General features: G+C 58.7%; 1 protein-coding gene across 5 annotated transcripts in view; it reads right to left on the minus strand.

The window, feature by feature from the left end:
- PLEKHG5 (pleckstrin homology and RhoGEF domain containing G5) overlaps positions 1 to 12,039 on the minus strand; it is a 43,503-nt gene that overhangs the window by 1,617 nt on the left and 29,847 nt on the right. For all 5 annotated transcript variants that reach the window (XM_025206402.1, XM_025206401.1, XM_025206403.1 and 2 more), the window contains 12 exons: positions 5,436 to 5,621; positions 4,819 to 4,989; positions 4,185 to 4,280; positions 3,657 to 3,707; positions 2,952 to 3,101; positions 2,759 to 2,869; positions 2,524 to 2,673; positions 2,105 to 2,242; positions 1,905 to 2,024; positions 1,460 to 1,592; positions 748 to 863; positions 172 to 329 (listed from right to left, as the gene is read on the minus strand). In XM_025206402.1, coding sequence (XP_025062187.1) covers positions 172 to 329; positions 748 to 863; positions 1,460 to 1,592; positions 1,905 to 2,024; positions 2,105 to 2,242; positions 2,524 to 2,673; positions 2,759 to 2,869; positions 2,952 to 3,101; positions 3,657 to 3,707; positions 4,185 to 4,280; positions 4,819 to 4,989; positions 5,436 to 5,621 — 1,580 coding nt within the window. The remainder of the gene's footprint in view (positions 1 to 171; positions 330 to 747; positions 864 to 1,459; positions 1,593 to 1,904; positions 2,025 to 2,104; positions 2,243 to 2,523; positions 2,674 to 2,758; positions 2,870 to 2,951; positions 3,102 to 3,656; positions 3,708 to 4,184; positions 4,281 to 4,818; positions 4,990 to 5,435; positions 5,622 to 12,039) is intronic.

A 12,039-nucleotide genomic window follows, 5' to 3' on the forward strand; every position in this document is an offset into this window, starting at 1 on the left:
GCAGGTGGCTCCAGCTCCGGGGTGCACTACCCACTGGCTGGTCACTGCAGCTACATCACTGGGGTCAAGTTCCCTATCTCCACCCCACCCGAACGGGCCTGCAGTCCTGGGTGGGGGTGTGGGAGCACTGGGCTGTACCATGTGGGCATGTGTGGGTGGGCTGGGCCATACCACTGCTGGGAGTCAAGACTGTTGCTGCTCTTGCGCAGGATGGTAGGCGAGCTGGCAGCTGAGGCCCCACTCTCCCCGTCCTCCTCCTCCTGCAGGCTCTGCAGCTGCTGTCGCTGGCTGCGCTGGTGCTCCTGGACACGCAGCTGCTGCAGCAAGTTCTGCAGGCAGACAGAACAGCCTTTAACATGGAAATGCTGCATACTGTGGCATGCCCCCATGACCCACTGTCAGGACCAGCCTGCTTGGCCGTAGCCTGCTTGAGTGTCCTGTCCCAAGACAGCAGCTCACTCCCTTATCACCCAGAGCTATCAGAGAGAAGGTTAGTGGCCTTGCCACACCAGGGCACACAGCTCACCCCTACTGCCATGGAGACTCTGCTCCCATGCATGTGCCATGGGCACACACCATGCTATTCCATGGGTACCCAGCATAACACAGGCAAAACCAGACCAGGCACCATGCCAAAGCCAGGGCCACAGCACTGGCCATGGAGCTGTTTCCTCCCTACAGGAACACCCCTCCCCACAGAACCCCCACTGCCTTGGCACAGACCTTACTGGAGGCTCCAGGCATTACCTGGGCATTGTAAAGTGCATCAGTCCATCCACGGCATAGGGACTGCCCGCTGGCCTGGAAGGTGTAGGCACCCACAGCACTCCGAAACTCATTGAGATAGATCAGGAGGAAGGAGCCTGCCGGGGGCACAAGCAGGAAGAAGTCAGGTGTAAGCAAGGGGCTCCCCCAGGGACCTGCAGCAGAGGCACTGTCTTACCAGTGCAGGCCAGACCAGAGATTTGCTGCCTGGCCAGGGGGATGCCCGTATCCCCAGGCTAGGCTGGGCAGACAGCAGAGCCTGCTGCAGGGTGAACACAGCTCTAGGGCAGGCCAGGGTAGTACGGAGGTAGGTTCAGGCCACCAAATGCCAAACTCCTTTGCAGAGGGGCAGAACTGATGGTGCAGGAGGATAGGCCATGCAGCACCTAGAGGGCATGGGCGAGGGTGGGTCCAGCTGGCAACAGCCCACATTGGGCATGGTGGCATGATGGGGCTCTTTCCTCTGCCCTTAAAGCTAGCATCATCAAGAGGTCAGGCCTCTGTGCCCAGGATGGCAAAGGGAAGAGTCCCAGCTGGCAGGGCAGGGGGAAGGAGAGAGGGGAGTCCTCAGGTGACCTCTCCCAACTAAGGCAAGGCAGGATGGCTCTGCTGGACCACGAGGAAAAACTCAAAGGTGAGAGAGCAGTGCAAGGGCCCGTGCCCACCCCAGCCCTCAGACCCGCATGCTCCTCACCAGGGTCCTTGAGCTCCCGGCAGACAATCTTGTCCACCAGCAGAGGCTGCCGGACAACCTTGGTGCGCTCAACCTTCTTCACTGGCTTAGTGATGAGGAAGAGGTCCGTGAAGAGGAAGCAGTACACATCCATCTGGGGGCAAGAGCCATAGGCCATGGGACTGTGTTGCAGTACAACTGGAGGGCAGGGACTCCTCAGCCCAGGGGACACCCCTGGGCAATGTCACACCATTGACCTCAGTTGGGCTAACCCTCCCAGTGGGCAGGGGAAGTGCCCCCAAGAGCAGCTGCAGGTACAGGCACTGCCACCCACCCAGAAGCTTCTGTGTCAAGCCCACAGCATCCAAGAGAGAAGCCAGGGAGGCAGTGTCTTAACCACAGAGCCAAGATATTGATAAGTCGAAGGCCAGCTACAAGGGGCTCCTGCTCTGGTGGTGTCCCTTACCTTGCTGTCTTTACCTTCCTTCATCTTCAGGCTGCCCTCCAGGAGGAGCTGCCGTGTATCCTCAGGGGAGGCACCTGGGATGGGGGCTGTCAGATCTAGGCGCAGGAACTCCTTCAGGAGCTGCAGGGCAGAGCAGAGAGGCAGTCAGGGTGTGGTGCGCAGGGCACACCTAGCCCTGGCCAGCTTCAGCCCCAGCCTACCTTGTCCACCTCATCGGTGCTGCTCTCCACCACCTCGTAGGCATCAATGCGGCTGATGATGGTGGCCAGATGCTGCTGCTCCTGCCGCTGCCGCATCTGTGAGTTCACGTGGTTGATGAACTGCTCCACTGAGGTGATCTGCAATGGCAGGAGCGCTCAGAGCAGACACCAACAGGCTTGACTCACAGCCTCTGCCAGGGTGTCAGTCCTCCTGAGCACAACTGACTCCTGCTGCAGAAGCTGGGGACAATTCCCTGTGCAGCACCTTCCATAAGCAGCTGTGTCCTCAGGCAGGGCACAGGGTGCCCCAGCCTGGCACAGCGGCATGCAGACAGCAATGCTGGGGTGCATGCTATCTAAGCAAAACAGGCATTTCCTTCCCAGCCTCCCTGGTGTCCAGGCATCCCCTGACAGGTTACCATAGTGATGATAGCATCCCTGGTGCAGGCATCATCTGTCTTCTTCAGCACTGACTTAAGCAGGAGCGGGTACTTGGTGAGGCGCTGGTGCGGCTTCACCAGCATGTCACTGAGCTTCAGGCGGTTGCACTGCTTGTGCTTCTCTGCCCACTGAAAACACAGGGACAGGGTCAGTGGGGCTAGGCTGTGGGGGGTCTTGGCATCATCCCTGCCCCCACCCCATCTCAGGACTTACTGTTACGTAGACGCGGAAGAGGTCGCTGTCTCTCAGCAGCATTCGCATGTACTCCATGCAGCCCTCCTCCTCCATGCAGTATTGGATGTAGGGCTGGAAGAGAGTGCCAAACTGCACGGCAAGTAAGACCACTCAGTGGGTGCACAGAACCCCCCACCTGAGCCCCCAGCCCAGGCACGGGCACCCCACCTACCGCTTTGAACCCTTTCAGGAAGTCCACAGGGTCCAGCAGTGTCCTGGTCCTACGGGCCTTCTCCAGCACAGGGCACATCACACTGTCCCACAGCGAACAGTGCAGCTGGATGATCTCCTGGATGTTGCTGAACAGGCGCTCAGCTTCTACCTGCAGGGAAGGCAAGGCATGGCAGCAGGGTCAACTCAGAGCAAGGCGAGGATCAGCCCAAGGGGGCCCAGCAGGAGCATGCACTGCAGCCAGGAACTCCCTGTATGCTGGCCCACAGGGCAGGGGACCGCGATTGCCTCCTTCCCTCAGCTTCTCCAGCAGCCCATGAAACATGCTTGGAGTTGGCATAGGCTGTGCTGCCTCAGAATAAGGACATGCTCACTGCAGGGCCCTGGGGGATGGGGGTCTCACCACATGCTCTGTGGGGCTCTCCACTAGTCCCAGAAGCTGAGCTTCTGGTGTTTATCCCAGGGACCCAAGCCTAAGTCCTGCCCCTCAGCAGCAGGAGTAGGAGGTGGGACCCCCTCTTCTTCTGACACCTCCCACATCCCTGTGACACTGCACTGTGTGAATGGAGGGAAGGGCTGGTTAAGGGGCACACATTTCCCTAAGATGGCCTGTGGTGCAGGCTGTTGAGAGCCCCAGGCTCAGGCCCAAGAAACACTCTGTGACCAGCAGCCCTTGTCCATTGTCCTGTCTCCGCCAAGCCCTTACCTCACACAGCAGCCCCAAGTCCTGCAGGCTCAGCAGACAGCAGAGGAAAAGCTGCACAAATAAGCAGAGAGCATAGTGTAGAGCAGACACATCCAGCCCCCCAGGAAACTTCCCTGGCACCTGCCAGGGTCTCCAGCCTGTACGAAAAGTGACGGGGACCAGCAAAGGTAGAGCCAACCTGCCTGGGTTGCCCTGTGCCCTGGCTGGTCTCTCAGCTTCTCTTGCTCACTGGGGGCTGGAGGCAGGGAAGGGCTGATAGGTGTACCACAGAATCCTGCAGGAGGGGCCAAGATTGCTCACAGCAGGGTGAGGGCCAGCCACCCACAGAACCTGTCCACCCCTGCTCCTAGCATGGAGAGAGCCACATGACAGGCCCATGGCTTGGTCCTCTGCCCCTAGCACAGTCATCACTGCCTCCCAGGACCAGGAGGTCTCTGCGACAGCACCCCCAAGGACTGTCCCCTTGGCTGGCCCTCTGGGAGGCTGGCTCTGCCCAAGTGCCTGTGGCAGGGGTGGGATGGGACTCACATCTGTGATCACTTTCAGTTTCCGGATGTAGGTAGCCTCTGTGTGCAGCAGCTCCCAGATGGCCTCCTGCTGGTGACACTGCCGGCGTGTCAGGGCCTACAGAAGGGCACAGAGAGCTCAGCACCAAGGCTGTGGTGCCAAAACCCAGCAGCTGACAGAGGCAGCAGCAACACCAAGGAAGATAGCATCTCGCAGCCCAGCCTCCATGGTGACAGCACTCCCACCTGCCACTATTGGCCCTAGGCTCCAAGGCAGCTTAGGCAAGGCTCAGGGCATGCAGGCTCTAGGGAATCAGATACCACCAGGATAGCACTCTAGGCAGGAGCAGGGAGGAGCCCAGGAGATAAAGCCCCCACCCCACCTGCTTGGCCACCTGATGGGACCAGGGGAGGCTCAGGGTGGCTGCTATGCTTGACCAGCTGCACACAGGCACTGGGAGGGGACAAGGCTCCACAGGGACTCAGCAGCAGCTAGAAGCATCTCTGCAGGAGGCTCCTGGTGGCAGGCAGCAGGCCCCCGCCCCTGCCTCAGCCCAATGCACCTGCCCATAGCCTACAAAGGGTGCCAGGGCTGTGGCAACCCCCAACACGGCAGGCTGGCTTGAGTCAACATCCACGAGTGCACTGTGCCCCACCTCTGTGCCCTCAATGATCTCCTGCCAGCTGTCCTCCATGCACAGATTGGCATCATCACCCTTCTCCTCCCAGGAGTCCTTGTCAAAGTAGAGCTGCTGTGGGGGCTTGGGGAGACCTAAGATGCTGTAGCTGTGGAGCCTGCTCTCCAGCTGCTCCATCTTGTCGATCTCCTGGAGGGAAGAGCACAGCACCCTGGTCAGGAGTCATGGCCTAGGCATGTCCGGACCCCCTTGAAGCAGCTTGCTCCAGGGAGCAAGAGCAGAGCTCCCAGCTTCCTAGCCCCACAGGCGAGGAAGGGATCGGGCAGGTACCTGAGCCCTAAGCAACATGGATGCATGGCCTGACTATTAGGAGATTCGTGCCAGGAGGGGTGGGCAGAGTCACTGCCTAGGCTGCTCGCATGCATGGGCAGCGTGGAGATCAGAGGGCACCCAAGGGAGTGGGACCAGACCTCCCCAGATCACACAGTGCCCACAGGCAGTGGAAAGTGGAAAGGTATGGGGTATGGACTGCACTGCCCACCCTCCCTGTCCCTTCCATGCCACTGCAGAAGCCCTGAGCAGTCACTCCCCACCCAACCCTAGACACTGTGGCTCAGCTGGCGCACACAACCTACCCGTCCTGATGGGCCAGTGCTGGCACCGGAGCCAAAGAAACCACTGAAGCGGCTGGCAGCACGGTTCTTCCAGGTGTCGTTGCCGCTGCTAGGCAGGGAGCTGCTGCCATGCAGTGCAGGCTCAGCCCCTGGGATGCTTGTGTCCCCCAAGAACTCAGTCATGTTCTTCCTCCGTCGACCTGGTGCCTGGAACAGGCAGAGTAGAACCAAAACCTGAGGCAGCAGCAAGGAATGCACAGCAGACACTCACTCTGTCTCTCCTTGCCCTGGCAGCATCCACAGGAGCCAGCACCTTGCCTGCACCACCTACATGTGGGGTGTGCACAGGTGGGTATAACCCTGCACCCCTGGGAGCTGCCTCTGTCCCATGTACTTGTTCCTCTCTGGGTGCCAGCAGGTGGAGGCTGTGGCCAGAGACACTGAGCATGTTCTGGGCAGCTCACTGGGCACTGGTCTGTTGGGGATGCCCAGCACCAGGGACCTGCAGCTTATGGTGCTGGTGATCGCTACTTCCCTACCATTTGTGAGGCTGAGGAAACTCAGGACCAGGGGCCATGTTGGGTCCCAAGCACCACCACTCAATGCAGTGGGCAGTGCTGGCCCCCTGGGCCTCAACTCTCAGGGAAGCAGCCTCTGCAGGTTCCTGCACCACTGGGCCCTACACCAATACTGCTAGAGATGGATGGGGATATCTCCATGGGCTCACCCAGGTGGCTACAGCCCACCAGTCCCTGCAGAAGGGACCTGTGCACCTCAGCTCCAAAGCAAAGCCCAGAGCCCTGCCATAGCCTCATGTGGGAAGGTGGGAAAGAGCAAATTCCAGGCCCCTTTGTGTCTTCTATGGCTCCATGAGCCCCACGACCCCAGCTCCCCAGCGGGTCATGCTCCCTATGCATGGGGAATTGCATCTGTGACAGCTCATCTCTGCCCTTCCAAGCAGAGATCAGCAAATGACAGCCAGACAATGCTGCTTGCTGTGGGCACACAACTCCCAGCTGCCTCTGCAGCCCTTGCCTGTGGGATGGACGGGTGCACAGAGCTCTACACTGTTCACCCAGACTCTTGAGTCAGGCTGGGCTCAGCTTGGTCTCCACAGCCCATGGGCTACAGCCATGTTCTCCAACCCCATAGCATACCCCTCAGTATAGCACCTTTGCTCTCTCAGAGCTGGTCCCAGTCCCTGGACCACAGTATTAGCACAGGCAGGCACCAGCAGAGTGGGCAAAACCCCAAGTACTAGCATTGCCAAACGGTGCAGTGAGACCTCTCCACCCCAAGCTGTCAGGGGACAGTTAAGTCTGTGGCCTGCCAAAGGCACACAGGAGCAGCCCAGCCCATGCCCACAACATCAAAAACAGCCCAGACCCAGCTGGAACCCCCACTGCTTCCCTGATACCGCACTCCTCCCATCTCCTGATGGAATCACTCCAGGTGCTGACCTGCTCAGGCTCTCCCTCTCACTCCAGAAGCTGAAGCCAGCAGCTGTCTACCTCCACCCTCACCACTACTGAGACACAAATGTACCCTTCCTCTTCATGGAGGCAGTGCCCGAGTGCCTCACAGCAGCATATTCACTCAGTCTCTCAATACCACCCCACCCAGATGCTTGCCCCGCCGCTGGGGGCAGGGGGAGCTGAAGGACACAGGGGTTCAGTGCCCAGGGCCATGGAGGGGGAGCAGCAAGGCCATGTAGCATAGCAGCATAGAGGAAGAACCTTGGCCATGGGCCTGGACCTAATGCCAGGCACTGCCCAGAGGGCTCAGACCCTGACCAGCTGAGCCCAGTGCAGCACCTCTCCCATGAACCCCTGGCCCTCCACACTGTCTGAGCCAGACTTAGGAGGTCTTGGTCCCTCCCTCCCACACTCCCCTTGCTCTCCTCTTGGCGGATCAGAGCACCTTGCCCAGTTCCCTGAGCTGCAAACCGAGCACAGCTGCAGGCAGCAGTGCCTTGCCCCTCCTGCCTGCCCCCCAGCACACTGACCTGGCTGCCCGCGTCCCTGGAGGGAATCCTTGTGTCGCCCTCACTCATGGAGCATAGGCCCCCTCCAAGCCTTGAGGGGGGCCAAACATCACTGTAATGCCTGGCTTCTCCTTCATGCCAAGCCTGAGGTAGTGCCCAATGCGTGCCAAGGACAGGGCCACAGAGGAAACAATGTCTGCCCCTTGCGTGGGTGCAGGGCACCCACCTGAGCCCCACAGCAGGCCAGGCCAAGTCCTGGGGGCCCCACAGCAGAGCAGAGACTCAGGGGGTCTTCCCTCAGCCCCAGTCCCCAGCAGAAAGCACCCAGCCCTGCTCTGGAGGGATTGAGAGTCTACTTGACAAAGGGAGGTGGGGCCTGCAGAGAAAACCTAATTACCCTCCTGTCTAGATAAACTAAACAGATTGGAGCCGTTCAGTGGTCAAGATCAAAGCCCCAGGCCTGCTGCAGCCTGGTGTGATGGCCTGGCAGCCTTTCCAAGCCCTTTCCCTGCCCAGGAGTCAGGAGCACAGGCAGCAGGAAGGGTACTAATGAGTCTGAGGGCAGCTAGCTGCAGATAAGGAACCCTTCCTCTAGGCTGCAGACTGTGCTGCAAAGGGCCTCCAGCTGTCAATCACCCATCAGGACCTACAGCTCCTTGGGCCCAGGGGCAAGTGGCCTGGAGGGAGGAGTGGGTTTCTACCTGGCAGCTCCCCAAAGCAGTACCCTGGTGCTGTGGGAGTAGCTGCTGCTGCTGGAGCAATGCCTCTGGAGCTGTTCCTCTCTTGCATTGTGCCCCTGCAGCCAGCTCCCTGTATGCTCGCAGATGACAAGCCAGCCCTATCCTGCCCGCTTTGCCCAGGGATGGCTACTGCCTGGCAGCATGCCTGGCTGCCACCTGTCACTCCTCACAGATGCAGCCTACCCGCTCCCCCTCCAGCACCCCCCTGGCCACACATGTTCCCTGTGGGCTGATGCAGGGCAGAGATCTGTGTGCCTGGCCTTTGGAGATGGAATCCCTGCCCACTAGGAACATGCCAGGGTGCAGGGCTTCCCCTCCCTCTCTCAGCACAAGGATGCCGGTATTGTCAGCTGCCCACACCAGGCGCATACCTTCTCCTGGCACTGTGCTAATGGCCTTAGAGTATCTTGCAGACTGGCCCAGGCAGGGCAGTCACAGGGCTGGGGCTTGCACTGTCCTTTATAACCAGATGATGGTGAAGGCAAGTGACTGGTGCTGCCTGCTGATGCCCCCAGGGTTCACTCCTGGGGACACTCCTATCCCAGACCCTGTGAGGAGTTCTCCATGTGCTGTTATACTCATGTGGTCATGACACTGGATGTACTCAAGCACAAGTTCTGCCTGCTGGCAGCCCCAAAAACCTTGTGGAGGGAAGCACCTGGACACCCATCTGACATGTCTGCACAGGAGCTGGAATCAGAGTAGCTGAAGACAACCCATGATGGGACTAGCTGCATCCATAAAGGTGGGAGCAAGGGATTGTGAAAGTCTGCACAGAGGGGCTGAAAGAGCGGAGGGGCAGAAGGGGTGCTCCCACAGGCAGGCTAGGCATAGGTAGGCAAGGAAGTTCCCCAGGGAAGTGAAACCGCTGCCCAGTGTCCCAGAAGCCAGAGTGACCCCTGCTCCTGAGCACTCTCTCATCAAGGGGCAGGAGCCCAGCCTCCATTTTCAAGGGGATCCCACCACGCTGCCCCTGAGGATACTCACTCTGTTTGTGCACCCTGCCACCTCCTGTCCCAGGTGGTCTCTGGCTGCCCTGTGGCAGTCCAGCTCCAGAGCTTGCATCTCCCCCCTGAAGCATGGCCTAAATCCTCGGCCACTGGCATTGCTCTGCCGATGCTCCTGGCCTGCTGGCTTCTCTCCTGCTGGGGTCATCCCCAGGCCAGCCATCCTCGTGGGGGGGCGGGGAGCCCCCAAAAAAGCATTGTAATGTTGGATTCGCTCAGCCACAAACCCAGGGGACACCGCCAGCTTTTCCACCAGGGTAGGTATCCTAGCTGGGGTCGGGGGGCTTCCAGGGAGGGGGCTGAAGCGCGTGAGGTAGCTCTGCTCAGGGACCTGGTAGGTCCTATCATTTTTGAAATACCAGGTCTTGGATCGCGGGCTCAGCATCAGGCCGACTGTGGTGGAGGCCCAGACTGGAGCGAAGTCTGATCTTGCAGCAAGGGTTGGGTGAGCCTTGTTATCATCCTTTATCTGAGGCCAGGAGTCCACAGTGCAGCCCTGGGAGAGGGTTCAAGGGAAGCGAGTGGAGCCCTGCTCACACCTGCCTGCCAGGAACCATAGGGCCTTTCGGGGAGCAAGCTACAGAGGCACTGCCCAGCTGGGGCGGCACACCCCTGGTGAGGACTCTGAGACAAGCCAATACTGCGGCAGGTCAAGAAGTTGCAGCCCAGACTAGGACAGGCTCCAGTACCAGGCCCTCAGAAATGCAGTGCACACTGAAGACTAGTTCCTGTTTGCCTTTGTTGTGGCAACCAGCCCTGATCTTGGTATCAGCATCGACCCCACCTACACCAGGCACAAGCAGCCACTGCCAGCTGGCAGGAGCTGGGTGTCTCCAGACACCCCCACTGTCTGTCTGCATAGAGATTATGGGGCTGCGTGCTGCAAGCTGGGCAGAGAAGCTGCTCCCAGCCCTGGCACCCCACACAGGATCTGCTGCAGTGTCAGCTGTGAAGGTGTGGGCAGCCCTGCCAGGCTGAGCACCTGCCCCAACTCAGGCTGCCAACAGCTCTGTCCTGGCAGAGCAGGACCTGCCACCTCACAGCTGTGAGGCAATGAAGTGTAAGGAGCTGAGACAGAGGCAGGAGTGGGCCTTCCTGCCTGCAGCAAAAACAGCCCCTGCCTGGGCTCAGCACAGAGAGAAGCTTTATGTGGGGGTGGGGACAGGTGTAAGGGTTGAAGCCAGCTACCAGGAGTGGTGCCAGGCTGTCTCTCTCAGGAAACAAGGCCCAGACCTGGACACTGTCAACTGGGGCTACAGGACATGCCAGGATGGGCCACAAGCACTCTGCTTCCTGTGCAACAGCTCTGGCAGAAAAGTGCACCTGCCTGCTCCCAGATGAGGTGGCACTGGCCAAAGGCCTGGGCTTTGCCCCAGACAGGCAGCCAGGCCCAGCAGCCTGGTTCCTACCCTGCCGTTGTGTATGCACCCAACAAAGGCAGAGGCAGCAGCAGAGGCAAAGGCAGGGCTGCACAGTCCCATCGGTCAAGCTCACATACCAGGCAGGGTCACACACACATATCCTCACAAACCACCCACCCCACACACACCTCAGAGTCCCACCAGACAGGGCCTCTGGCCACTGCCCTGTCTCACTCGTTGCAGATGTTTCCCAGCCCTCTACCTTGAAGCCCAGGCAGAAGGGGAGCCCAAACAGCCAATTCAACACTGCCCTCTACCGACGCAGGCCCCAGCTTCACTGCCATGAGAGCACAGTGCCTCATGGGCCCCTTCCAGGAGCCAGCAGCCAGCCACCTGCTGTTGGCCAGGTGCTTAGGAAGGTTCCTGGGGCCAATGGAGAGAGAGCAGCCAGATCCTGGGACTCCTGGCAGCAGGCTGAGAGTTAACTTCAGGTGCATCTCTATGGCCTGGGCTCACCCCTGGCTGTGACATGGCTCCACCCCACCCAGCTGTTTTCACCATGCTCATCCTACCCTCTTTTCCCTGCCCTGGCTATTTGCTCTGTCTCGTAGCAGCTCTTCTGGTTCCCACAGTCCGGACTTGCAAAGCACAGCTGGTGCTCAGAAGAGGTGACAGGCGTCAGGCTGATGACAAGGGAGGTGGCACTGTACGGACACCTAGCTAAACAGCAGGGGTCCCTAACAGCTCGCATCGACCAGTTTGTGTCCTGTGTCAGGAGCACCGTGTGGCAATGCAGGAACCAACTAGTGTAGACACACAGAGGTCGAGGAAACAGATTGTCAAAATGTTTCTGAGTGAACTCCAGTCCTGCTACCAAAAGGCGGTGGGAGAGGATGGAGAAGATACAGCCAACTCCACTTGGCAAAGGGACTCTTGGCAAAGGCTATTTAAAGACACTCTGAGAGGCGGAGTGTTCAGCTATAATGAAGATGACAGTGACCCAACCAGACCTTGAAACAACAACGATGACAACAGCAGTGTCAGCAGCAGCGGAGGCAACAGTGAGCGTGACAGTGACAACAAAAAAGATAGGGAATAAACGGACAATGTAAACCCCAACAGCAGGGGGAGAACTAAGAGACTATATTACAGAAAGGACTGTAGACAGGTGTGCGGGAACGCATCGATGCACAGGTGTGACCATTGTAATGTGTGCGCGGGGTTTAAATACATTTAAGATTTGCGTAGAAATGCTTATGCGGAATGCTGCGTGTGGATCTATGTAACTATATATATATATATATATATATATATATATACATATATATATACTCTTCTTAAAGATCCCCAGGGTAGGGGCCAGCACCACCTCCCTTGGAAGTTGGTTCCAGCTCCTAGCCGCCCTAACTGTGAAGTAGTTTTTTCAGATGTATATATACACACATACACACAAATATATATATTTTTTTTTTAAAACCCCAAATCCTCTGGCATTTGGTCTGCCAAGTGAACTACAGGGGCCACTTGGCACAG

The sequence above is a fragment of the Alligator sinensis genome, unplaced genomic scaffold (assembly GCF_000455745.1).
Source record: "Alligator sinensis unplaced genomic scaffold, ASM45574v1 scaffold322_1, whole genome shotgun sequence".
Taxonomy (NCBI): Eukaryota; Metazoa; Chordata; order Crocodylia; family Alligatoridae; genus Alligator; species Alligator sinensis.